General features: G+C 46.3%; 1 protein-coding gene across 6 annotated transcripts in view; it reads right to left on the bottom strand.

Moving 5' to 3' along the window:
- The window catches only part of CFAP91 (cilia and flagella associated protein 91), a 52568-nt gene extending 42256 nt beyond the window's left edge, over nucleotides 1-10312 (bottom strand). For 2 of the 6 annotated variants that reach the window (XM_059720497.1, XM_059720498.1), the window contains exons 1-4: nucleotides 10174-10310; nucleotides 9978-10054; nucleotides 9161-9361; nucleotides 1765-1922 (exon numbers count right to left, since the gene is read on the bottom strand). In XM_059720497.1, the coding sequence (XP_059576480.1) occupies nucleotides 1765-1922; nucleotides 9161-9361; nucleotides 9978-10054; nucleotides 10174-10291 (554 nt within the window). In that variant the 5' untranslated portion in view covers nucleotides 10292-10310. Of the gene's footprint in view, nucleotides 1-1764; nucleotides 1923-9160; nucleotides 9362-9977; nucleotides 10055-10173 lie in introns of those variants that run through there. The other 4 variants (XM_019476403.2, XM_014604004.3, XM_059720499.1 and 1 more) reach the window with 3 other exon arrangements.
- Nucleotides 10313-25629: the final 15317 nt, after the last annotated feature.

The following is a 25629-nucleotide window of genomic DNA, read 5'->3' as shown; positions in this document are numbered from 1 at the left end:
TAGGATTTATTGGTTACAGTAACAGGCAGGGAGTAGGGAGTCTTCCATCTAGTGAAAGCTGACTGCTAGTTTTACTACTTAGTGGAATTCAATCATTTGCCTGCTTTCTCTCTGAACCTTTTCCTGAAGGAGAATGACAGCCCTTGGAAAACTTCATACCATGTTCCTTGAGAAAATTGTTCCATACATCCCACAACTCCAAAAAGGTGTTTTGACTACACCTAAGTACGGCTACTTACGAGAAGCCTGAATCTAATTTAATATAAAATGGAATCAAATGCTGCTGCCCTAATTTTGAAAAGGACAGTATAGTTTGCAGGTGCACAGATACCAGTATGTAATGTTGTTTAACAGCTTGCATTGAAATGAATTGCTATGTGCTGTGATGTTTTGTCTCTAAGGACCTTTCATGTTATGACCCTGAGCCTCATGGTATAACTTCGTGACCTCAGTTTAGCCAGCCACTGCCCTGAACACTGTACAGAGTCTGATGCTTCATTAACCCTCTCTGATGTACATTCTACTATGTTGTAAAGGTAGTTCAAAGTAACCCCTTCCTAGCAGCTGGCCCAATGTCCTGAGTCAAGAGTCAGCCTTAGAATCTGAAGTATTTTCCTGGCTCTGACTAACCTTTAATTGTGCAATTTTTATCTGCAGTTCAAATGAGTCAACTGGGCTGAGCTCTGTTACCACTGCCTTGGTCTTTACCTGTCAGAGTGCTGCTCCATCCAGATGGATTCTTATTTCCTTCAGCACAGGTGGTCATTTATTTTAGTGATTTGACTTTATTAGCATAAGCCACTCATCCCATCAAAGTACAATTATAGCCATAACAGGGACTGGGTAAAATACTACATGGATATTGCTCCTTCTGTGCCCTTGAAGTACACCTGCTGGCTTTACTGATATAAACAAGCATTTATTGCTGTTAGCCCTGCAGTGCCAACACAGCCAGTGGCAAGCGACCTGGGTAACATTCTGTCTTCTGTGTCAGCAATGCTTATTCAGAGCCAGTCAAAGCCTGGTGATCGACTATATTTACACAAGATTTAAAAAAATTATTTTGCAAACATTTTGAGATGCTGAAATTTAGAGGGAAAAAATCATGGTTTTGTTTGCTACCCAGGGAACTGTATCACATAAACAGGTCAGAGTCTAAAAGTGACTTATTGATTAATTTTATGTACCAAGTAAAACTGAAAACAATCAGTTCTGCTATGAGCTACCGTCCTGAATAGAGCTACAGAGAAACTCAGGACCAGTAAATAAGTGAAAAAACTTACATACATGCTGAAGTGCTTTGCCCAAGTAAGATTTGAATTGGACATATTGCAAAAAAGAGTTCCACAGGTCAATTCGTCTGTTTGAAGAAGGCCCTACCCATGTCTGGTCTGTCTAGAACCTTGGTAGGAACAGCAAGGAAAATATAACCTGTCTTAGCCTTTGAGGAGTGAAGGAGAAAAGACTACTGCTGAACTAACTCAGGCCTAGATCACTGAGGCCTTGATCTCTTCCATTGTCCACAACAGCTTGAAATAAATCTGCTTTGGTTTACTCATGAGCAGTGCAGAGCAGATATGACAGGGTTGAAGAAATATATAATGGTTTCACTCTAAGAAGCAGATGGGCAGCCATTTTCTGTAACAGCTGCCATCTCAGAATCAATTTCAAGGGCAAACAGCCAGGAGCAAATTGCAGCTTCCTAACCTGTATTGCACACTTTATGCATCCTATTAAAAAAAAATCCAACTAGATACCACTTACACAGTAAGCTGCTGAAGAGCCTCCAGGCGCTGCTGAGCCCTCCCTCTCCATCTTCGGTCAATAAATGGTGGCATGGGATCTTTTCCCTTGAAGCGTGGATTGTACCCAGGATAATGGATCAGGCTGCTAAACATGGTTTTAAATATCGGCACATTCCTCTAGTGTTAATGTAGAGACAAGGTGGGGAAAGGCAGTTACTTAGTAATTCCTCATGGCAATAAGGTATTTGTATATATACAGAAACAACATGGCACAAACAGTATACAGAACAGGGAGCGCAAAAAACTTAGGCTTTAGGGATGGAGACATCCGGTCTATAAGAGACATGTTTCCCTAGATGTGAAGCATATTAGGCAAGCTGCAGTGAACTCCTGTGGCTTATCTACATTGCCATGGTGCTAGATACTGGCAGAGGGAGGGAGGGAGAGGAAGCAAGGCTTGTGTACAAACCATGCCCATGCTCCACCAACTCAAGCCTTCAGGCATGCTCCAACCAAACACAGAGTTTGCTAGCTGAAGCTCCTCTCAGCTTGTCTCCAATGGCTGCTCTCAGGTGTGCTGGAAACTAAGGGCTCAAGATTGGCCAGAAGGATGAGACTACAGCAGCTTCACTTTCCATTTTGGAGACTGCCCTTGACTCCAGTGGGCAATTCTGGGCAGGATTCAAGCTCCCTGGGTGCTGTAACCTGCCTTGTTTATAAACATCAGATTTCATTAAAAAAAAACCCAAACAAAAACCTAAGGACTTATCTACACAGAGAAGTTAGTACACATTAAACTACAGCATTAATATACACTGCACTAGTTATTCTGCATTTACTCCCTTACTGCACACTAAGTATGTCCACAAACTGTGAGATTGCTTATTTTGTAAGTGGAGTGAGTTATTCTGCAAACAAACATTCCTAGTGGGAACTAAGAGTGGTCCCATAGGGAGTTAGTCAACACTGTTACCTATTTCATTATTCATCAAAGCATGCATTAAAGGCATTAAAGGAGAGAAAGTATTGTGTTGTGAAGATCTGTAGTTTTCTGAGTGATGGTTCATTTTGGGAAGAAGCTTTTACTGACAGATGTTAAGATAGATGAGGACTCCATTTTCAAAAGTTCTGGGAACAATCAGCTAAAGGTATCTGAACCATATTCATGTTCTTAAATGGCATAGCCCAAGAATTCAAAATCAGCTTGTTCTGTATTGTACACATGATACTTGCTTATTCAGATGCCCAGAGCTGTGGAGAAGCATGCGCTAAAGAAATGAAAAGGAAAAAATAAATGAGATGGGGGAACGTGGAATTTGTTTGCCTAAAAGGAGTCTGGATGAGAAGGGGAGACTTTCATAGAATTGGTACACTTTAGAAACAAAAATGATCTAAATTTGGGTCTTGTTTTTTTCATATTAGAAAGGATATGGTCTGCATGGGTTAGACAACAAGGTGTTCATGCACTACAGTCCCTTCTAGATATCTAAAGATATCCCTGGCTATTGTCAGGGAACTGTTTACATATTTTGTTTACACATTAAGAGACCTCAGAGCTAAGAATGCCAGAAATATTTTTTCAGGGTATTTCTATGCCCTTGGGTACTTGCACAGAAGGGGCACAATACAAGTACTTGTCACAGCAGGATCTGAGCTTGGTATAACCCAGGGGTGGGCAAAATACGGCCCATGGGCTGGATCTGGCCCGCGAGGCCATTCTATCCGGCCCACGGGGCCCCTAAAAAATGTCGAAAATTAATATCTATCTGCCCTTGGTTCCTGACCAAGGGCAGTAGGACCCAAGGGAAGACTGGAGGGCTCCCACAACAGCAAGGCCTGCCTGGCCCCGCCCCCCCAGCTGGGAGTTCCAGTGGGGGCTTCTGGCCTGGGACCACATGGCTGCCCCACCCTGGAACTGCGGGTAAGGGGGAAGGTGGGGGGAGGGCAGGGGAGGAACCTGGGCAGGGAAGGAGCCCAGGGAAAAGTTCCCCGGGGAAAAGCTGAGCACAGTGGAGGGAAAAGTGGCTCCTTGCCCACTCCATGGCTGGCGCCCCGCACTGCAGCCACTCACAGCCTGCCTGTCCCTGCTCTGGACAGCCCCGCACAGACTGCGAGCAGCTGCAGCAGGGAGCGCCAGCCATGGGGAAGGCGAGGGGCTGCTTTTCCCCGCCCTGTGCTCAGCTTTTCCCTGGGCTCCTTCCCTGCTCCTTCCCAGTGCAGAGGAAAGCAGCCCATGGCCTGTTCCGTGGCCGGGGCTCCTTGCTGCAGCTGCTCGCAGCCCGTACAGGGCTGTCCTGAGCAGGCACAGGCAGTCCCAGGTGGGCTGTGAGTGGCTGCAGTGTGGGGCGCCGGGCACAGGGTGGGCGAGGGACCGCTTTTCCCCACCGCACTCAGCACCACCTTGTAACCTGGCTCCACTGCCAGCCAGGGCCCCATACTGGCTCTGGGCTTGCCCACCGGGGCTGTGCACAGCGACAGCAGCTGTGGCCCCCGTTTACCTCACCAGGCAGTGTTTGCCACCACTGCCTGTGGGCTGCCCAGCACATGAGCTCTGGGCAGGCGGCAGCAGCCAGCACTGCTCAGCATGGCAAGCCAGGGGCCCACAGCTGCTGCTGCCGCACGCAGCCTCGATGGGTGAGCCTGGAGCCGGTGCAGGGCCCAGGCTGGCAGCAGGGCCAGGTTACAAGCTGGTGCTGAGTGCAGGGAAATGCGGCCCCTCGCTTGCCCAGTGCTGTAGCCCCTTGCAGCCCACATGGGGCTGCCTGTGCCTGCTCCAGACAGCCCCGCATGGGCTGCAGCAGGGAGCACCAGCCAAGGGGCAGGCAAGGGGCCACTTTTCCCTGTGCTCAGCCCCAGCTTCTTCCCTGCCAGCGAGCAGGGGGTCAGGGCTGTGCGCTGCCCCCCGCTTGTACTGGCAGGACACTGGGAGCTGGCAGGACACTGGGAGTCAGTGGGTGGGGAGCCAACGGGAGCATGGGGCCCGCACCTGTGTCCTGGGGCCACTGCCAGAGGGGCCCAGAGCAGGGTGGCAGGAGCGCGGGATCCCAGCCAGTAGGGGCTCAACAGAGCTGGGCCAGCTCCCCCCTCTGCCTGCTGGTGCAGCCTAGCCCAGCTCCACAGACCCCTGCCAGCCTGTGCCCTGCTTTGGGCCCCACCGGTGCTGGGGCCCAAGACATTGGGACATTGGTCCCAAGATGGTGACTGGGGGAAGGGCACCTGTCAAGGGGCGCGGCTACCCATGTGGCCCTTGACAGCCTGCCAAAACTGGGTAAGCGGCCCTCTGCCTGAAATAATTGCTCGCCCCTGATTTATTCTATCTAGCCTCAAGTGTTATGCAGTTGCTGTGCTACAGGGTACTACATGACCCTGCATGAGTTGCTTACACCCAGATCATCTGAGGCAGTTTGATATTTAATGTTCTTTTAGGATTTACAGTGAAACCAATATAAGGTGCCTACATGCCGTTAAGGATATGAGCTTTTGTTTCTTTTTGCCTTAGTTCCTTGTGTATGATAGGGCTACTTGCACTTGTCTAGCTCACAGAAGTGCTGTGGGAATAAATATGTCTCAGAGTGTTAGATCCTCAATTATGTTAACCGGGCCTTGTATATCTTCCTATTATTCATGGTGTAGCTTGATTTACGTGCTTAGTTTAGGGCTTTGGTTTTAAAAGTAATGTGGATGTTATGTCGTTCCTTTTGGAGAAAAAGATCTATTTCCATTTTAATAATTATCAGTCTAATGCAGGGGTGGGCAATTATTTTGGGCGGAGGGCCGCTTACAGAGTTTTGGCAAGCCATTGAGGGCCACTTGACAGGCAGGCAGGGGCAGATAAATATTAATTTTCTAAATTTCTAAGGGGCCCCGTGGGCCAGATAGAATGGCCTGGCGGGCCGTATCCAGCCCATGGGCTGCATTTTGCCCACCCCTGGTCTAATGTTATGAACAGAAGGGAATTCATTGTAGTATAAATCTTTAGCAGAGTTTTAGAGCAGCAGTTCTCAACCTTTTGCACCTTACGTGCCACCAACCATTTTGTCAAAAAACCTTGGTCCCACCACAATAAAAACAAAACCCCACAAAATTGCACTGTTTGAGATATCTCTTGATTCATCTATTTGAAGTGCAAACAACTGATTTTTTCAGTCAGGCAATGAGTTGATGTCCCACCTACATGACCTTCGCATCCCACCAGTTGAGAAACACTGTTTTAGAGGACATCCAAAAGTTTCAGATGATCAGGTTTTAGGGTAAGTAGGATAGTGGCAATCCATGAAACTTGCTTTCAAAAGCTTTATTAGCTCCACTACTGAAATGTTGCATGGAGGATGTCAGCTTACATTAACAAGACTGTACTCCAGAGAACAGAATCCTGCTAGCAGGCTCATTCAGGGTACAGTCTTCCTAAACCCAGAAGGACAAAATCAAAAAGCCTTGATCGACATCTTATTCCTTGTATAATTGCAACATATCCCCTCCTCTTTGGCATTCTAACTGGATGGCAAATATTGTTAGCCATGTTAGTCTAAAGTCAAGGAGAAGGCAGGGTAGATTTGTACCTTACAGACATACAAACTATGTGTGTGTACGTACGTATGTACATACATACATACATACATATGTATGTATGTATATAGCACAAGCTGTCTTGGACTGAAGCTCACTTCATCAGATGCTGTCACTCACTCAGCATCTGATGAAGTGAGTTTTAGCCCACAAAAGTTTGTGATATAGATAATATATTGTAACAGGGGTCAAGCCCTGTTACTGAAAATAAGGCTAGGCACTAGAGGTAGAAAGCTGCAGAGCAGCTAGTGGACAGCTGGCAGCTAATTTGATAATGGCCTGCTGGGATGGCTTCAGCTCAGAAGGAGGAGACAGGGGTTATATAATCCCTGTACCTGAGGCAGAGATAGCAGTTTGACTTGGACAGAGTGGAGGAAGGAGTTTATAGCTGGGAGCTCTGTAGGGAATTGGAGACTGACCCTGACGGCACTAATTGAAGGAGCTCCCTGTGCACGAAGTACAGAAGCAGTACCACAGATTGGTGGGGGAACTGTGTGTAGCCCAATAGGGTCGAAGCTGGTAGGAGCCAGCAGGATTAAGAAGGAGTCTGGGAAAGGTTTTTAGAAAGGCTCCCCCAGTTGCAATGCAACTATAGTTGAGTATTGCTCATTGCATTTTGTGAGCTGTGAAGCATGGGAATGGCTGAAGGAGAGAAAAGGGGGCCACTGAAGATGCCCCAGAAGGACCTAGTTTACTGCTGGATTGGCGGTAAACCAAGCAAATGGTGAGCAGTAAATGTTGAACAGGTTTTCAGTGCCCCAAGAGATTGGGCAGAAGCGCAAGAACCCTGAAAGACTATGCAGAGCAGGACACCCAGGACTGCACTCTGGTTCTTGGGAGCTAAACTCCCAGGGTGCATCTACATATGCGCTTAACTGTGCAGCAGTCCTAACTTGCTGTAGTGTAAAGCCTCACAGTCTATGTGTGTGATGCTATTACACAGCAGCAACCTAATTTTTGTTGCCATAAGATAGTCAGGGACAGTACTATTTTACAGTGGTGAAAATAACTGTGCCTAAATGCACATGTAAATACTGAGTTGGGTACAAATTATGCCTGATTAGCTCAAGCAGCAGGGGGCCAGAACCTGCCTGCTGCCAAGCCACAAGGCTCTTTGGGCACCCTTGTGCCCCAGTCAGCTCCTCTGCTGTCTGACACTGTGACCTGAAGCCTGGAGATGTCCCCTGAGCTTACTGCCAGCCTAGGGCTGCTCCACCCCTACTCAAACTGCTGTGGTCCTAGGCATATGTGAAGATGCTGCTCAAAGGAGCAGCTGACTCCAGTGCGAACTGTGCCTGAGTTTATTGAGGTACACTAACTGCAGATGTAGATGTGTCCCCAGAGTATAAGAACATCAAAGGTATGGCAGGTGAGGACAAACATGGGTACCCAGGGATACGAGTATAAGCAACAGGATTAGAGTGGCCACAAGGAGGTGCAACTCCTGCTGCTAGCAGTGAATCCCACTACATAGGTATGTATCTTAAGCTATAACAGGGATGGGCAAAATGTGGCCTGGGGGCTGGATGCGGCCTGCCAGGCCATTCTATCTGGCCTGCGGGGCCCCTAAAAAAATAAGAATATTAATATTTGTCTGCCCCAGCTGCCTATCATGTGTCCCTCGATGGCTTGCCAAAACTCGGTAAGCGGCCCTCCGCCCGAAATAACTGCCCATCCCTGGGCTATAAGGTTCAAATCTACCCTACCTTCTACTTTCATATAAGAAACTGCAGCTCGTGCAGATACATCTGTATTAGCTTTAAACAAGTCTGGTCAAGTATTGAAAGCAGTGTGCCTATGGAGGCACAGAGCTCAGAGAGGGCTAACAAAGATATCTACAAGGGTGTTTTGCACAACCTTGTGCTACCATAGGCTGCCCTACTATTGGGGCCCACCTGGCTCATTTAAAATTATCTCAAGTATTGTCCTATTCTGATAAGTCAATCTCCTTCCCCTACTCCCTGCAAAAATAAAAAGAACCAAAAGAATCACACTTGGAATTGATCTATGCATATAAAGTTGATCTATTTTGGGGGGGGGGCCTGATAATCCTAACATTTGCACTCACAGTATTTTAGTCCATGCAATAGAAAGGCCAAATCTCTCTTTCCTCTCCCTTGCCCCCGCCCCCTAATAATTTTTTCTTTCAATATTGTTAGTGTATTTAACCCTCTGGATCTTTTCCTTGGTTATGTATGTCTTTTGTGGGATTATGTGAGAGCAAGAACAGTTCAAGGTCTCTATCTGTAGTTATTGACTTATTTTTGGAGACAAAAGCTGTTTGGAGCGTTTTGTCTTCTAAAAGTGAGCCTGGAAACATGGAGTTGACTAATGGTTGGAACAGTGTGATGTGTCTACAAGTGCTGACGCAACTTTTTTCCCTTCACTTGCACCTAATAATATGTCACTTAAGGAGCTGGAGATGGACAAATAACTCTTTGCTTCCCAGCTGCTAGTACAGTCAGCCCGGGCTCGTGAGAAGTAAGGATGAACTCTGCCACTAAGGGGTGGGCACAAGGACAAGAACCACACAAGAAGGACATATGTGACCAGACTCTGGAACAGACTCCCAGGGTAGGTGCCTGCACCACCCCCGCTGGAGATCTTTAAAAGCAGACTGAACGCACACCTTGCTGGGGTTATTTGACCCCAGTTGTCTTTCCTGCCCAGAGCAGGGGGGCTGGACCCGATGATCTCATGAGGGTCCTTCCAGCCCTAAACTTCTGTGAACTTTGGCTCAGCAGCTTGCACTAATGGCGGGAAAAGGCTTGGGGTTGGGATTGCTCAAGGATAATGAAAGGGGGATATCTGTGTCTCTCTCTTTCAACATAATAGCAGCCTTCAACTACCTGCAGGGCAGGTCCAGAGAGGATGGAGCTGGACTGTTTTCGGTGGTCAGATGACAGAACAAGGAGCAATGGACTCAAGTTGCAGCAAGGGAAGTTTAGGTTGGATATTAGGATGAATCTGCTCACTAGAAAGGTGGTGAAGCACTGGCACAGGTTACCCAGAGAGGTGGTGGAAGCTCCATCCTTGGAGGCTTTTAAGACCTGGGTAGACAAAGCCTTGGCTGGGATGATCTAGCCAGGGCTGGTCCTGCTTTGAGTAGGGGGTTGGGAGGGACCTCAGGAGGTCATCTAGTCCAACCCTCATTTTCTACAATTCTATCACTAAATGAAGTTCACAAATAAGTTTTCCTTAGGGGCAGGTTATTCTGTAACTGTTTCCCATCCTTGGAGAGTTTTAAGTCCCGGCTAGATAAAGCATTGGCTGGGATGATCTAGTTGAGGCTGGTCCTGCCCTGAGCAGGGGGCTGGACTACAGCAGTGGCTTGCAACCTTTTCTGGTACTAGGACCCATTCATAAACACTGGTGGCCCGAGCCCCCAGTATGGGGGCCCCAAGCAGCTGCCCCAGGCTGGAGCTCTACCCCCTGCAAAGGAGAAGCCCCGGTTTCCCACACTTTTGTCTTTTAAAGCAGAATCCATTTTCAAAGTGTGTTCCTGACACTTCCCTATACTCTTGCAACCCACTTTGGGTGGGAGCCCGGGGCGAGGAGCACTGCACTACATGCGCGCCTGCGGTCCCAGTCCCGTCCTGTCCCTTCCCGCCCCGTTTCTAGGGGCCGGGCGGGCGGAGGGCGGTGTCCGGCGGGGGCGGCTCCTACCAGCTGGGCGTAGCCGAGGCGGGCTCGCCCGGCGGCCTTGGCGTGGTCCCTCTCGCTGGACAGCGTGTGCACGGGGTCTGCAACAAAAGGAGGCGGCGCTGAGTGGCAGGCCCGGCCGCCCAGCCCCCCCGCCCCCGCCGGCTCCCTTCCCGCAGCACGCGGCAGGCCCGGCGGCCGGCTGTCTTGGCGCCGCTACCGTAGAGAAAGTCAAAGGCGCGGGCGGGCGCCATGGCCGGGCGAACGCGGGCGCTGCCCGGCCCCGGCACAGTCTGGGTCACCGAAAAGCTCATGGAGGTGCCGGGCCGCGTCGGCATGGCAACTGCGCCGCCAGGCTCGAGGGAGGGGAAGGGGCGGGGTTGGAGGCTCCGTCCCCTCCCCTACAGCCCTCCCTCTCAACCAATCAGTTCGTCGTCACCTTGCAAGCCCCGCCCCTTCCGTGTTCGGCCCTTCCAACCAGGCGGGGGGGGCGGGAAGAGATGGGATCCTCGGGTTGGCGCGGGGTTAGAGGGGTGAGCCAATCAGCTCGTCCCTACCACGGCAAGCCCCGCCCTCTCCCAGGTCCCGCCCCTCCTCAGTGCCCTTCCCCCACTGCACTCCTGCTCATCCATCCCAAAAGTAGAGTTTCCCCCACCCACCTATACCTCATCCCCTACTCTCCAGCCCTCCCCCCCCCACACCCACTGCTGACCCCTCTCCTCAGCCCTATGTTTCCTTCCTTTCCCCCCCAATACATTAAACTGGGGATTTCCTTGCCCTCCTCCTACAGCTGGGTGACACATGCCTAGCAAGGAGGGTGGACAGCCTCAAGCGCAGCTCTGGGAGCCCCCTGGGGACCACGGTTTGGGGCAGGCTCTAAACCCAGCTCCTGTCCTTTTTGTGCCCCCTCGCCCCAGTGGCAGGTGCCCAGACCAACACAGTTACCAAGTGCTTGGCCTGGGATAAGTTCCCCTCCCTGTAGTAAGATGAGGTGTCCCAGCTCCATGGGGTGCACTGGCTGGGAGCACAGGAAGGCCACCTACTTCCCCATGCTGTGCCAATGCACAGCATCGTGGCAGCATTTCATCACCCAGCCCAAACTGGCAGAGAAAACACATTCGTGAGGAGGGTGCTGTGACACTGGCTGGGGGTGTGAACCACGGGAGGCAATGCAGCTGTTCACTTTGGGGACTGGTTTGCAATGGAAGGAGCGCTCGTTTCTCGCATTCTCGTCATCCTCCTCCTAGATCTGCCCAGGCTATGCCATTGTTTCTCAGCCTTCAGGCTGTCAAGCTCTTATTAAAGGACAAAACTAGTGCCCTTCCCCATTCCTTGCCCTTACATGCATGCCCCTTAATGTAAAAGTATATAACTATGAGAAGCCTGTATAATGGATGTGCATGGGTGTTTTGAGGTTGACAGATTATATTTGACTAGATTTTTTTGATTCTTATCCTTTGTCTGATTTCAGCAAAGTAACTTCTCTGCGCTGCCATCTACCTTCTGTAAAATGGAGACTGTGTATATTTTACCTGCCTTGCAGAAGAACCTTGGGTGTTTTGAATGGTGATGAAAGTGCCTGCAGATTCTTGGATGAAACAGGGTAGATTAGGACAAATGATTACAGATAAATGCCTTGAAGTCCACAAGGCAGACAAGGTTCTTTGAGTAAATGTAATATCTTTTATTAGACCTTAGATTTATTAGCCCTTTTATTAGATCTTTCTTTACCCAAAGAACCTTGTCTGCCTGTCTTTTGATCAACAGGGCTACAACCAACAACCTTGAAGTCCACAAGCTAGCCATCTTTTGAAATCCCCATCCTTTTACTATCACATAAGTGGCAATGGTGACAGAGTGCTGGTGTGCATGTGGTACAAAGGTTTTTAATCGCTGAAGAGGAGAAAGTTGTTATCAGACAAAGAACCCAACATCACAGGCATGTCCCTTTATTCTTTGCAAGAGGTAAAACATGTAGATGGTAAGCTGGAGCTGAATGCTTCACTGGGAACTTGCAGGAACTCAAAAGCGCTCTCTAGATATAAAACAAAGCAGATTGCAGTCATCTCTTCTAATATAAGTGGGCAATTCATGGAGACTACAACTCGCAGCGTGCAGCTGCCCCTCCACAGGAACTCCTGATAGGCCAGTTAGCAGAGCAGAGGACTCAGTTCTCTTTTTTTGTCTACAAGTCTTCAGGTACATGCCAATCTAATTTCCAGTCACAAAATTCTTCAATAAATTGCCAGTGAGGAGCATAGGCCAGGCACAAAAAATAATAACAATAAAATAAGCCACCCCCACACAGATCAACAATATTCATTTCTCCCTGTTTCTGCTATACATGTTGTTTCCTGCCTTCAGCAGGAAATGATGACTTGTCTCTTTCAGAACATCCTCAGTGCACATAACAGGTAGGGCCAACAAGCTGATGGGAGATCCCAAGAGCCCAGTGTCTGGGCCAAATACACCACCTTGACTCATAGCGCCATTTAAGTTGCAGGTTGGTATAAAAGGAGAGTGAATTGTAAAGATACATGGGTTACAATTGCCCAACTTTGAATACATTTTAAACGCTTAACTGTTGCAGTAGCATTGGAAGGTGCTTCTACGTGTTGCTCATCTGCAGGTTAAGCAAGTATACTATTAATTCTATAGTTAATATAGAATTATGTTACAGTGAAGGCATTGACACAGTTTTTATCAACTGAGAGTTGTTTGTGTGCCACCAAACACATTTCTAGTCCTCAAGAACAACAGCAAACCTTTTATTAGAGGTAGAGTAAATTTCTCAGGAATACAGCAGTCCCAAAGGTCTTGGAAGAACTGAGGCCTGTTTGCTGATGAAGTACATGGGAGTCATAACGTGGCTTCAGATGTGCCAACCTGTGAAGGTGTCTCAGTATATTTGTAGAATACAGTGGTTGTTTCTGCATTGCTGACAATGTGTGGGGCTTAGACTAGGATAGAGTATTGCGTGGTGCCTACTCTGTGGAGGTCACAGGCAATAAAGTCCTTCTTTTTTTAATTCTGCAATATACATCTACCTTTCTGTCTGGGTTAGCAGCTGAACAGCAGACTTAGCGGCATTACTTCCAGTCTACAATAGACTACAGAAATAAAAGCCCTTCCTGTTTGCCAGGCAAGATGACATAAATACATTTCTGAGTTTGCTCCTCTATGACTATGAGTCAAGGCAATGGAACCTTTCCTATTAACAGTAGGAAGGCTAGGAGCCAGGTGGATACAGGATGGTGGGGCACCTACAAAAACAGAGATGCTTCTGAAATGGGAGTAGGACTCCAGATGACCTGTCTGTAGGTGAATGTTCTGTAGAGAACTGCAGAGAAGTGAAGATGGACTAAAATGCTTGAGCTTCTTTTGGTTTGTATTCTCCCCCCCTCCCCCGTTTTTAGCCTGGCTGGGGGAAACCCTGTGAGCCACCGCTCTGGAAGAGGATGAATCTTGGGAGAAGCCCGAGAAGGCTGAATGATGCTTGGTTGCTGTTGCTCTGGATGCTGTTAGTTTAGAGCAGTGGGGAGCCAGCCTTTTTGTCAGGTGGGTCTGAAATTATCCCCACGCCCTCCAAAAATGCCACTCCAGTCCCCTTCTCCTGCTGGATCTGCTGCTCTTCCTTCTGCTTCCTACCCTATCTGCCCTGCTGGTGCCTGTCCCCTTCCCAATCTGCCACCTGCCACACATGCTGTAGGTTGGCCTCCCCTGGTTTAGAAGACTGACGGTCTGGAAGAGGTAACACTATGGTGTGACCTGTTCAGAGAGCTCAACTATGACCATACTAGGCAGTTGAAAAGCTGTGTGATGGTTTAAGCATGTGCTCTGGAATGGGGGTACCATGGCACTTCAGCCAAAACAGTTCAACCACTTAAAAATACAGGTTTTCCTCACTTTATGCTGTACATGTGTTCCTGAAAAATGGTGCATAACTTGAATTTGCATAAAGAGAACCCACTTTACACTGTAACAAATAGGGATATGTTCCAAGACCTTGACTGTACTGACCCCCAGACCCATTTCTACCACTTTTACAAGACATTTTTGTTACTCACCAACAGCAGACAGTACACACAAGCACAGGGTGGTGATGAATGTTTAGCTGGTGTGAAGAGAGGGTGGTGAAGGCTTCATTGATGGATCAGGGAGAGGGGTAGGAGATAAGCCAGCTGGCTGCTTAGAAGTCATAATGAGGATGGCAACTACAGAAATACGTGTTGCAGACAATGAGTGAGGAGCACAGATCCACACAGAAGACCAGTGGTGATGCATAGGGGGTGCACGGTGGTGCACCCCGTCAGGCCGCGCTCCCTGTTTAGGTGATGGGCAGGGGGGCAGGCAGGAGCACCGGTGCCCCCCCTGCAAGCACCGGCCAGGGAGTGAGGCCTCCAGCAAAAGCGGCTGTGCTGCTTCTGGAAGAGGCCACAGGACTTCTGGAAGCGGCGCGGCTGCTTTTTGGTGAGTGAAATTGGCTGCAAGGGGACCCCCTCCAGTCAGCACAATCAGCCGCAGGCCTCCCCCCCACATCGTTGACTGGTGTCGGGGGGCATGTGTCCTCCCGCAGTGACTCAAGAAGCACCAGTCGCTCATACAGGAGACTATATTTTGGTGCATGTCACTCCCACAATGCTCTGCACAAAGCAGCTGACTGCGGGCTTCCATCACACAGATTGCATAAGAGTGAATTTACCTTGCATATAATGATTTTTTGGTATAAAAAGTTTCATCGCATAAGAACAAATTCACACATACATAACCCGCATAAAACAAGGGAAACAATGCATCAAACTGGGGGGTGGGGAAGGATGTTTTGTCCTGACAAAAAATGTTAGCAACCTTTTTCTGAACAGTTCTACTACCCCAACTTTTGGAGCAGGGACTTAAAATGTAGCATAGCAGGTGGGTTTCCTCATGAGGGATGTCTTTTCTGGGCCTGTGAGAACTGGCCTGGGCATGGCCAAATTATAAGTCTTTTTAAAAATAGTTGTTGGCACATTCTCAGTGGAGACTTTATTTTTAAGCAGCTGAAACCTCCAAATCTGTCTCTTTGCAGCTAATGGTACTGGCTAGAGTAGGTAAGTGTCATCCTCAGAAAGCAACTGAGCATGCTCCAGCCCAAGACTGCAGAAACTTTTGGATTCCCCTATAATGGTTGCTCTAGGATGGGGCTGAGCACTGGATATGTCAGTCTGCCTCTCCTGTGTTCTGTGAAATGGGGGGAATGGATCATGTGTCATGATCGTGGATGATCATGGATCATTTGCCTAGAGGGGACACTATGTTTGGACATGGAGCAGGGGGCTGGGGGGAGAGAAAAAGCTTGACCTAGTTGGACAAGAACCAGTGTGGGTGTATACTTGGGGGTGGGGGAGCAAGGGAACAGTAGCTGGGGAGAGAAAGAGGCAGGTCTGATAAGGAGCTGATGTGCTGGAGAGACCAGGGACTGACTGGGCAAAGAGATAACTGGAACCAGACCTGTGAAGGTGTTTGAGGGTGGAAGATTAGGACTGGGAGCCAGGGCTTGGATGGGGAGGTAAATCAGATTAGATAAGAAACCATTCATGAGGAGCTGGGAGTAGCTGGGTAAGGAGAGGGAGACTGGGACCTATCCGAGAGGCTGTGTTGTGGGGAAGGGAATGGACAGAACTGGGAAAGGGACAAGTAGGAATGGGTGGAGTGAAAGAAGTCAAGCTCCAGGAAAAGAGGCTGAATGATCTGGGCCCTGTGGAGCTGAAATGGAACCTGAGTCCATTGGAACCAGATGTTGTTAAGTCTTCCCAGAGGCATTGGGTGTTGGCCACAGCCAAGGCTGGGGACTTTGACGGGGTATTGGGACCAAAGTTTGAGGTTCCTGGCTAGAGGGTCTTGCCCCTCCACTCAGAGTCAAACTGATCACCATATTTGGGATCAGGAAGGAATTTTATCCTACAGTCATGGACTGTGGGGGTTTTTGCTTTCCTCTGCAGTGGGGGCGGGGTGGGGGTGGTTGTCAAGCTGGGACCTCCAAAGTATATATTGACAATATTTTATAGATGTAGGACGTTGGCTGCTGTGCTTCCCCTGCTTTGCCTGTGGCAGGTTGGGGTGTTATGTCTGTGTTGTACCAGGTTTGATGATAATCTTATATAGAGTTTAGATTATAGTTTGATTGGGATGGTTTGGATAGGGATGATTCTGCCTCAGGCAGGGAGTTGGACTGGATGATCTCTGGAGGTCCCTTCCAGTCCTACTTCCCTTTGACTCCCCTAAATCTGAAGTTCCTCCACACTAAGCAAAGAGCTGTGAAACCCACTGCTAAGGTATGTGTCTCGTCCCGGTCTTGTGTGGCCACCAGGAAGGAGGTACGTATTATTGCTATTGGTTACTTTATCATCTCAAATGGTAGAGATGTATACAATGCCCACAAAGGCTCCAACACCATAGATGATCCATTTGGGTACCAATGCAAAGATGCAGCAATGGTAATATCTATTTTTCAGGTTTTGGTTTTACCAGAATTGAAGCTTGCCTGTCTACAGTAAACAAACAAGATGAACCCTTAAATGAGAAAGGAAAAAGGAACCATCTTTCTCCGATGTTGCCACTGGGTGTCACCATTACTCTGCTGACTAAACAGCTGCTTGGTGTTGCCTATGGTAATTATTGTATTTGTACAATAATTTGAACCCTTGTACAATGTACAATCAATAATAGTAAAAGTGTTCAAAATGTACAATAATTTTTGAGGTAGAATTGATGCAGCATATGCAAAACTCAAGTCACTCTAAGGGAGTCTTAACTGACTTTTAGGTTTGCTTTCATCACTTTCTTCTGACTGCTTGTCTCAAAATAAAGAAATGCTTCAACTTTGATGATCCAGTTCTCAAGTTACAGTGAACACTATAAAATAAATAATAAGAAGGCTTATTTGCATAGTTATTTGCAGCTGCTGCAGCAAACTGAAGGTGGTTCCTAAAAGAGAGGAAAAGGCTTGTTGGGCCCAGTTCAGCCCTGCTGTAATACCTCTGAAGTCCTTGAAGTTACATCAGGGTAAAAAAGAGGGAGATTAGTTTTAATTTCTGATGTACTCTTCAATAAATCTGTTCAGTACAATAAACTTCTCTTCTTTCCAGATGCATGCAGGGAATGAAAAAGTGTTAAAGATCAGCAGTGTGGGTCTTGATCACGTGACTTGTGATTGTGATTTTTTTTGTCATGTCCGATATGGTGTATTTGTTCTGGACAGCAGGCTCTGGGGATTTCCCCTCAGCCTGTTGGCCCTATCTGCTATGTGAGCTAAGGATGTTGTGAAAGAGTCAGCCCTCATTCTCTGGGGAAGGTAGGAAGCAGGTACACGTATAGCAGAAATGGGGAGAAATGACTATTGTTGATCTGTGTGGTGGCTTCTATTGTTATTAATAATGATGATTATTGTGTCTGGCCTATGTCCCTTACTGGCAGTTTATTGAAGAGTTTGTGATTGGAAACTAGACTGGCATGTGCCGTATGACTTGGAGAGCATCACATGGCTGCATAGTGCAGTGTTATGGACATGGCATCCTGTTAACTTTATTCCTGGGCACCTAACTTTCCTGATGACTGGTTAAGGAAGCCTGGGTGCTGAATATGGAGGGCTGAGGTTTCCATTAAGTGGTACAGAGCATAAAAGTCTATGCAATGTCTAAGGTCTATTATGGATCTAGACTCCTGTCTCTTCTGCTGGCTTTCTAGGCAGAACAAGCCAAGATGCTTCTTATGGAACCATTTTATTAGCAAACCCAGCCATTCGGTATGAAGAACTAAGCTAAGGGCAGTAACCGCGGTATAGGTAGTTGTGTTACAGTGATGCTTTTGTTTTTAAGTAAGAGGTGTAAGATTGTAGATCTAAGAAATGTCACCAAAGAACTGAGGATGTTAAAAAGTTGAACTCCAAAATTAAGCATTAGGTCTTTCCTCATAACTTGAGTTTAATGCATGTTATGGGGGTAGATGCATGAATACTTGGTGAGATTATAGTCTGAACTACTTCTGAGTTACAGTCCAGAATGTGTAAAATCCAGCTGTACTGAAGTTGATGGCAAAATTCCTGTGAACTGCAGTGGGAACAGATTTCATCCCATGCTTCTAAAACCTCATGTCTGATTTGTGTGTATCCCAACTAACACACCTACTGAGAAATGTCCTCCAGGTTTATCTTTGGTCAAAGTAATTCAAGAGACATTCATATTTGGAAAGCTGGTTAGAGTCCTAGTATTGTTTTTACAAAAAGAATAAATTAATGATCCTTTCTGGAAAGCTGTACATCTTTATTACCTTGCTATTGTGCAACCTTAACAAGTAAACATAATGAGGTTAGTTAAAATGTCTGAAGATTAGTGTCAGAGATGTTCTTGCTTTGAAAACTTGTGCTCTCCTTACCAGAAGTGGCAAGAGCAAAGATGAAGGCCGAGAGGTGGGCCAAGTTGGTGGAATTGCAAAATAAATCTCTTTCTCTCCCTTATACAACCAGTTGGCATTTAGAAATGGAAGAGACTGATCACAAACAAGACTGTGTGTAGATTAAAAGCTTTTTGTGGAGGAAAAAGTCTCTTACTTTCTAACTTCAGATCCAGATCAAGATCATTTTAATAACAAGATTAAGTTTTCTAAGTCTAAATGTCTTAAAACAGTGCTGTCCTCTTGGTCAACCAAACATGTAGTTTCACGAAAAAGTGACTTTAGGTGAGAGTGGAAAGGCTTTCCTGAAATATATATTCCAGAAGGAAATAACTTTATTTTTCCATTGTTCATGATTCATTTGATGTGCATCCATGGAATGTCAGGCGTTAACAGTTAAAATGAAAGGAATGAATGGCCATATTGTTTGTGAAATGCATAAGAGTGACTGACATGAGCACTGCATGGGGCACTGCCCCACTGGACACCTATTGAATGGTATACATGCAGTTTGGCTTTGAGAGCTGCATAGTGAGCCAGACAGTGTGGCCTGGCTGGGCAGAAGGCTACTCCATCACCAATCACCCCAGCCTCCGCAGATGTGAGTGAGGGCTAACTACAGCTGCGATTCCTTACTAAAGACAAGGACTCCAGAGAAGGCAGTTTTGGAGGAAGCAGAATGCAAAGGCAAATGTCTCTTTTCCAGGAGCCCAGGGACCATATAGCAGGAAATCAAGCTCTGTAGTGTGATTATGTACATTAGCTCCAACTTGAGGCTATGGCAACTAATGATAGCTGAGTGGGAAGATGCTTCAGTGTATGCATTGACTGGCACTTGGAAGCCACCAAAATGTACATGTTGTTGAGCTCTCTATGTTCCCTTTGTCCCATCTCTCCATTTTTGCCTACTGTTTGAGGCACACTGCCTGCGGCACATTTCCAATTATTGCAAATTCTTTGCAACAGAGACCTTTGTCACAAGACATTGCAATGAGGTTATCTCTACCCTTTATATTCTTTAGACCCTAACCTAGTGATTTTCAACCATAAGACCCTTTTAAGGGTGTTCTAGGGTTCCATGCAATAGTAGCACTATTATGGTGCTAAAAAGTTCTTCCAAAAATGGAACCTGGTTGATTCTGCTAGGAAAAAGAGGATCACAGGGGCGTGCAGAGAGAAAATTAGGAAGGCCAAGGCTTTTGACATGGACTCCCATGACATTCTTGTTAACAAGCTAAGGAAATGCAGGCTCAATGAAAGTATGTAATGTGGATACATAATTGGTTGGATAGTCATGCTCAGCAAGAACTCATCAATGGCCTCCACGTTTCACTGGGAAGAGGTATCAAGTGAGGTTCCCCAGAGATCTGTCTTAGATCCAGTGTTGTTTAATATCCTCATTATTGACTTGGATGATGGAAAACAATACACAGCTAGCAAATTTGTGGATGACACCATGTTGGTTGGAACTGCAGACACTCTGGAGGGTATTGCTAGGAACCAGAATGAACTTGATAGACTGGAAGAATGGTTTGCAGTCAATCAGGTCAAATTCAATGAGGACGAATGCAAAATACTGCACTTGGGACAAAATAATTAATGCATTAAACTCAAGTTATGGGGAAAGATCTAATGCTTAATTTTGGAGTTCAACTCCAAATTAATGCATGTTATGGGGGTAGCCTCGTGCTTAATATCTGCCAAAAATTGAAGGATTTTTTGGCTTGTTTGTTTACTGTGATTTATTTGGTTTCTTTCTTGTGGTTTCAAAGCTGTTTCTGAAATGAATAAAACTGATTTGAAAACCTGAAGCTAGGCTGACTTGCCCGAGGCAACAGTGTAAGTGATCCACCTATACTTAGGTTCCATTCCCAGTCTTGTTGTTTTCTCATGTGAATCCAGAGCAAATTACTTATGGCTGTCTAGACAAGGGCCCTCATAAGTGAATCCAAACAATTAAAAATGGATGTATTGAACTGCATTAAATTGCTGTTTAGAGTGTGTGCCCACAAAGGGCTCTAATGCCAGCTAGCTAGCTAACCCACTGTGAAAGTTTAATTTTCCTGAATGACCTTGTGTAGACAGCCTTTTGACCACTGCTTTAAGTGGCCTTAGATTTGATGCATCTTGATTCTTCATTTCTACCATGAATGCTGCAGCACCAAGTGCAGCCCATGGAAGCTTGTAAAGGATGAGATGATAAGGAATGGTGCCATTGCCTCTGGTACCTTACAGTAGTGGTTCTTAACCCTATTTGTACCAGGACCCATTTGTAAACATTGATGGCCAGTCTTGACCCAGTGTCTCTCACTCCTGACCTACTACCCCCTGACCCGCTGTGTGTGGGGCAGGGGGTGGGTATGTGGTCTTGGGGGAGGGGAATGTGGGGCTCCAAGCACCACTTTGCTTGGACGTTTCCAAGGTGGAGCTCTGCCACCCTGCTAGGAAAAAGTAACAGTTTCCCATGTTTTAAATGTTTCCCATTTTTTTAAGTTTGTTTGTGACCCTTTCATATATTCTTGCAACCCACTTTTGGGTTGTGACCCACAGGTTGAGAAACACTGTTCTGAAGCACATGAGAGACCCAAGAGCCTATGTCCTATTTTTCAAAAGTAACTCAGGACCCTTTTTTAAAGGAGTGGGATGCCTGAGAATGCAAACAAGTATCTTGTGGGATTTTCAAAAATACTTGCCTACATCTTTAGGTGCCCAGATACCTTGGGCACTTGGGAACATGTCCCATTGACATCTGGTAGGAGACGTGCTCCTAAATGCTTATATTGTTTTTGATTCTCTTAACCTTAGTTTAATATAAAAAAGGACCATACAGTTGTTGTAGACAAATAAAGTAATAGAGAAGAAAACTGTGAAATGATTAGCTATTTTTAAGACAGTTGATTAGAACCTGACTTAGTCACATAAGTGAATGAAGCTGCTTTAAAAAGCTGTGGGGTTTTTTTCTGTCTAATTCTTAATTCTTTGAAAACTACCCAGGGATAGCAGATGTTGAGTGGGCTGAAAGAATGCAGTGATGCATAACACAGATGAGAAGTTTGCAGAGCTTGAAAGAAAATAGAGAATCTGCCCAGAAATCACTTTGATCCATTGCCTAGCACATCCCAGCAGTTTTAAATTGGTGGCATCTCAGCAGTAGAATGGCTCTTGGAATTAGTGCCTTTTGTTGGTTTGTCTTCATCTTCAGCTCCTGTGGTTTGTCTTGAATGCTATGTTCTTTTTTGTAGCATGTCTTTACCTTCTGCAAAAGAGAATTGAATGAGTTTTTCAGGTTTTGGGGGTGTTTTTAAAGCCTTTTACTACTAGCAATGACACCAAAACCATATAGTAGCTGGCACAATAAATCCTTTCCTATGGAATACCTCATTGGACTATAAACATCACCCATGTGCAGTGGAGAAGAATGGAGCATGGTACAGCCCTTCTCAGATGATGGCATCTTAAACCCTGATCCTCGTAACTGCTTTGCCTTAGCCATGTAAGAGCACTATCTGCTTTACCACTGAACCTCTCAAAATAAGTTTGAAGGAAAAATGGACATAAACACAAATGGTATTGCAACAGATATTAACTACAGTGATTCTTTGCCAACATGGATGCAGCTGATGTATTTATGTTCTGAAGAAAAGGTGCCCCCATTTCTTTAGTTCATAGGTATGAATCTAGAAGGGCTTCTGTCTTCCTTATGACCGCTAGTTAAAGAAGATCCATTAGGATCATGCAAAGGCATTAGCTTAGTAATGACTTGGAGGGAAGGATGCTGTCTGAAATCACCAACATCACTTCCATATTCTGTGTAGTTTCCTTGACAGTCTCCTCATTGAATAAATGTGGGAGTGCCACAAGGGTGGTGGCAGGTTGCGGGGGGAGCAGTGTTAGCACCACTGTCCAGCAGATAGTGCTTAGGGATAGTTAAAGCACAATTAACCCTTTCAATTTAACACATCTTCTCCATGCAGGCATTTGCTTTCAGGTCAACATTGGATAGCTGAGGTGTAAATTGCTATTACAGACATACACAGCAAATATCTAGTAACAAAGCTGGTAATGGTAACCCATATTTCTGCCACCTCTGGAAAGTTAAAAGAAAGCTGAACATCATTAACTTTTCTCATACCAGAGTTTTATCAGCTGAAATATGTTACTAAAAATGCAAGTTAGATTGTACCTCTAGGTAGGTATGCGTGTGTGTGAAAAGAGGTAGAGGGTGGAAGAGGTTTCAAGAAACCTTAATTTCCTGGAACCTCTGTGCAGGGACCAGGCAACATTTGGGCTCCTGCACTTCCAGCAGGAAAATACTCAGAGTTACTAGTATCAACAATGGCTTTACAAACTCTATACATGTGTAGATAGTTTTACTTGTTGTTACCAAATTTGCCCATTACTTTGGGGTGTGCTCATTTATTAGGGATAGTTTCTAGGGTCTTGGTGATTCTGTCAAGGTGCTGCTTGTGTTACTATATGGAGCTGTATCTCTCCCTTCTGCAAGCCCTCACCCCCAGTGGAGCTATCTTGCAGGACTCAATCTCAATGGGACTGGGTTCCTCCAGTCACCAAATCAGTCATACACACAAACACACACAAATTAATGTGACACGCCTGACCTGGCCGGGCCGATCAGCATGGACAGGCTGACACCCTCATATGCCAAGAATCAGTTCATAAGAGCAACAATAAAATGCAGTCAGACACAAGCACACAGGTAAACAGAATCCCTCTGAATCCGGCTGGGTGTCCAGCTGACACCCTCATGGGCCAGCATTCAGTTCATAAGGGCACATCTGAGTCAGACTGGGTCAATCAGCCTGTACAAGCTGATCCCCTTATGTGTTTCAAACTCAGCACGTCTCAATCTTTGGCCTCTTGATGAGCAGACCCCACAATATTTTTGGGCTTCACAGGGATCTTTAGCTTAGATAAAAGAAGCGTTGCTGCAGAACATGGGAGGAAAGAGAAGCAGAGAAGGAAAAATATACCCAATTACTACCACTTTGCCTATAAAAGTTATTTATTGCTAAGCATATGAAATATATAATAGTACTAGTAGTAATAGACATGCAAAAGAAAAACAAACACAAACAATGACAATACTACCCTGGTTTCACTAACTATTTGGGGAAACTTAGCTCAAGCTTAACTAATACAGTTCAGGTTCAGAAGTTTATGCCTAGAGAGAAGAGAGAGAGCGAGCGCTGGGATCTGACCTAGTCCAAGGTACTCAGGCTGCAAAGCTGACAAGCACAGTCCGTAGCACAATCCTTGAAGAGAGAGACGATCTGTTCTTCCAGCGTCCCAAGAACAACAGGGGATGGTGTCAGCACAGGAGTTTTCTTCTTCTTTCCTTTTCCTCTCCTTCTCCTTTCCTCCTTCTTCTTCTTCTTGAAACACACACACTTTTTACAGATTTTTATACCCTCAGTTCATCTGCTTCAAAGCACCCTCAGTAGTGTAAATCATTGTCTTTTCTATTGACAAGGGGTTATCTGGTTTGGAACATCTCAAGAAACTGATTGATAATCAGGAAACACTTAAGATTAGGAAGTAACCAAATACTTGGGAGCCAGCTTGAAATTCCTATGGATGGCAGATATACTGATGGGATATCTCATGGTTTCTTCAGAAACAGTAGATAGCTTGCAGCATCAGGATTTTGGATTTTTACTTGCTGTGCACAAGCCTCAGCTTAGCATGACTTTTCCAGATCTTACTATAGCCTTTTAACAGACTTAAAGCAATTACTGGGGTACTCATAACCTTTTGTGGAGAGGACTCCCACCAGTCGTCTCGGGAAAGGTATGACAACACCTGTGATTAGGGTTCCAATGGGCTGGACGTTGTGATGAACCCTTAACCATTGTTCAAATGTTGCCCATACCCCCTCTGACTCGGTCTCTTGCCTCAGCATTTCTTAACCCGGCAACCGAGTTTTAGTCAATCAAGTTTAAATAGGCCTCCCATAGTGGGACTGGGGAATGTACGGCCCGAGATGCCTATTAAACTTAGAGGTGTGTGTGTGTCTGGGGGGGAAAAGTTCTTAGCAAATCCAGATTAGAACTGGTCTGATAAATGCTGAGCTGGGTGTGTGTGAACATGGGTTGATTAACATTTGAAGCACACATTCCCCATCATGCAGTGCTCCCCTGCTTCTCTGGTCCCAGAATTCACTGCAGTCTCTGCTTCAGGCTTTCTGTTCTCCATCTCTCATGTAAATGAATGGTCATCTGGTTCCATCTCGGATGTAAATGAGACCTAGGGCAGTTGGTTCACTCGTCACCCTTATCTTGAGGGTCTTAGGTGTGTCTCTCACTGCATCTTAATCAGTTTCGTTTAGGTGGAGGAGGGGAGGGAGGGGGGGGGTGAGTCCTTGTGAGTCAGACAGACTGCATCCTGTGCCAGGGTTGCCCAAGAACACACAGCTGAGACGTAACATTGTCCTTCTTTTTGCCAGCCATTCAAATGGGAGTGGTATGTTATACCTACCGCTGGGCTGATACAATACAGGGACTCTCATCTGGCTCGGTACCCAACTGGCTGAAAGTTCCCGGAAATCCCAAAGTAGGTAGATGTGAGAGAGGATGAATCCTTCATGCAGGGTAGACTAACCTTATCAGCGATTTAGTTTAAGACCTGAGCTTAAGGCTTTTAGATGCCTGTCAAACCTCTTCTAGCAGTATTATAACTCTGAATAGTTTTCTTGTTAAATCACTCAATCCCTCTTTGAAGGCTATAGTAGATATGCCGTAATGTGTGTCCCCTGCTTTCCACCCAGAGCATGTGGAGATAGTGTGATTGCAGACAGGAAGACTTTCACACAGTCTCACTAATGTAAACTGTCCTTTTAATCTTCAGTGCATCTGTCTATCAATCTGTGGTCCCCATTGCTCTTTTGCCTGAGTGCTTGTTTGCTCTCCCTTTCCTCCTACATATCCATTTCTTTTGGTACCTATAATCTGCATAATTCTTCTGAAATTGGAGACCACATCCTAGGCTATGCAGACCTCTGCTTAGTGCAGGAGAGAGGGTGTCAGATAGAGCACTATAATGTACTAATCCTATGGGCCAGCCCTAGGCCAGGCATCACTTAGAGCTTCTGACAGACAAAGCAACTGAAAGCTATTGCTAAAATTGTCACTTTTGCCAGGACTGTCACCAAAGTTCCTGTCAAATGCAAAACTGAGTACTCCACAGGAACTTTCAGTGGCATTACCTTGATACCATCATTGTTCCAGCATAT

The sequence above is a fragment of the Alligator mississippiensis genome, chromosome 1, assembly GCF_030867095.1.
Source record: "Alligator mississippiensis isolate rAllMis1 chromosome 1, rAllMis1, whole genome shotgun sequence".
In the NCBI taxonomy this organism is placed as follows: domain Eukaryota; kingdom Metazoa; phylum Chordata; order Crocodylia; family Alligatoridae; genus Alligator; species Alligator mississippiensis.
The sequence above is the reverse complement of the archived record's forward strand: the minus strand, read 5'-3'. Positions and strand labels throughout refer to the sequence as shown.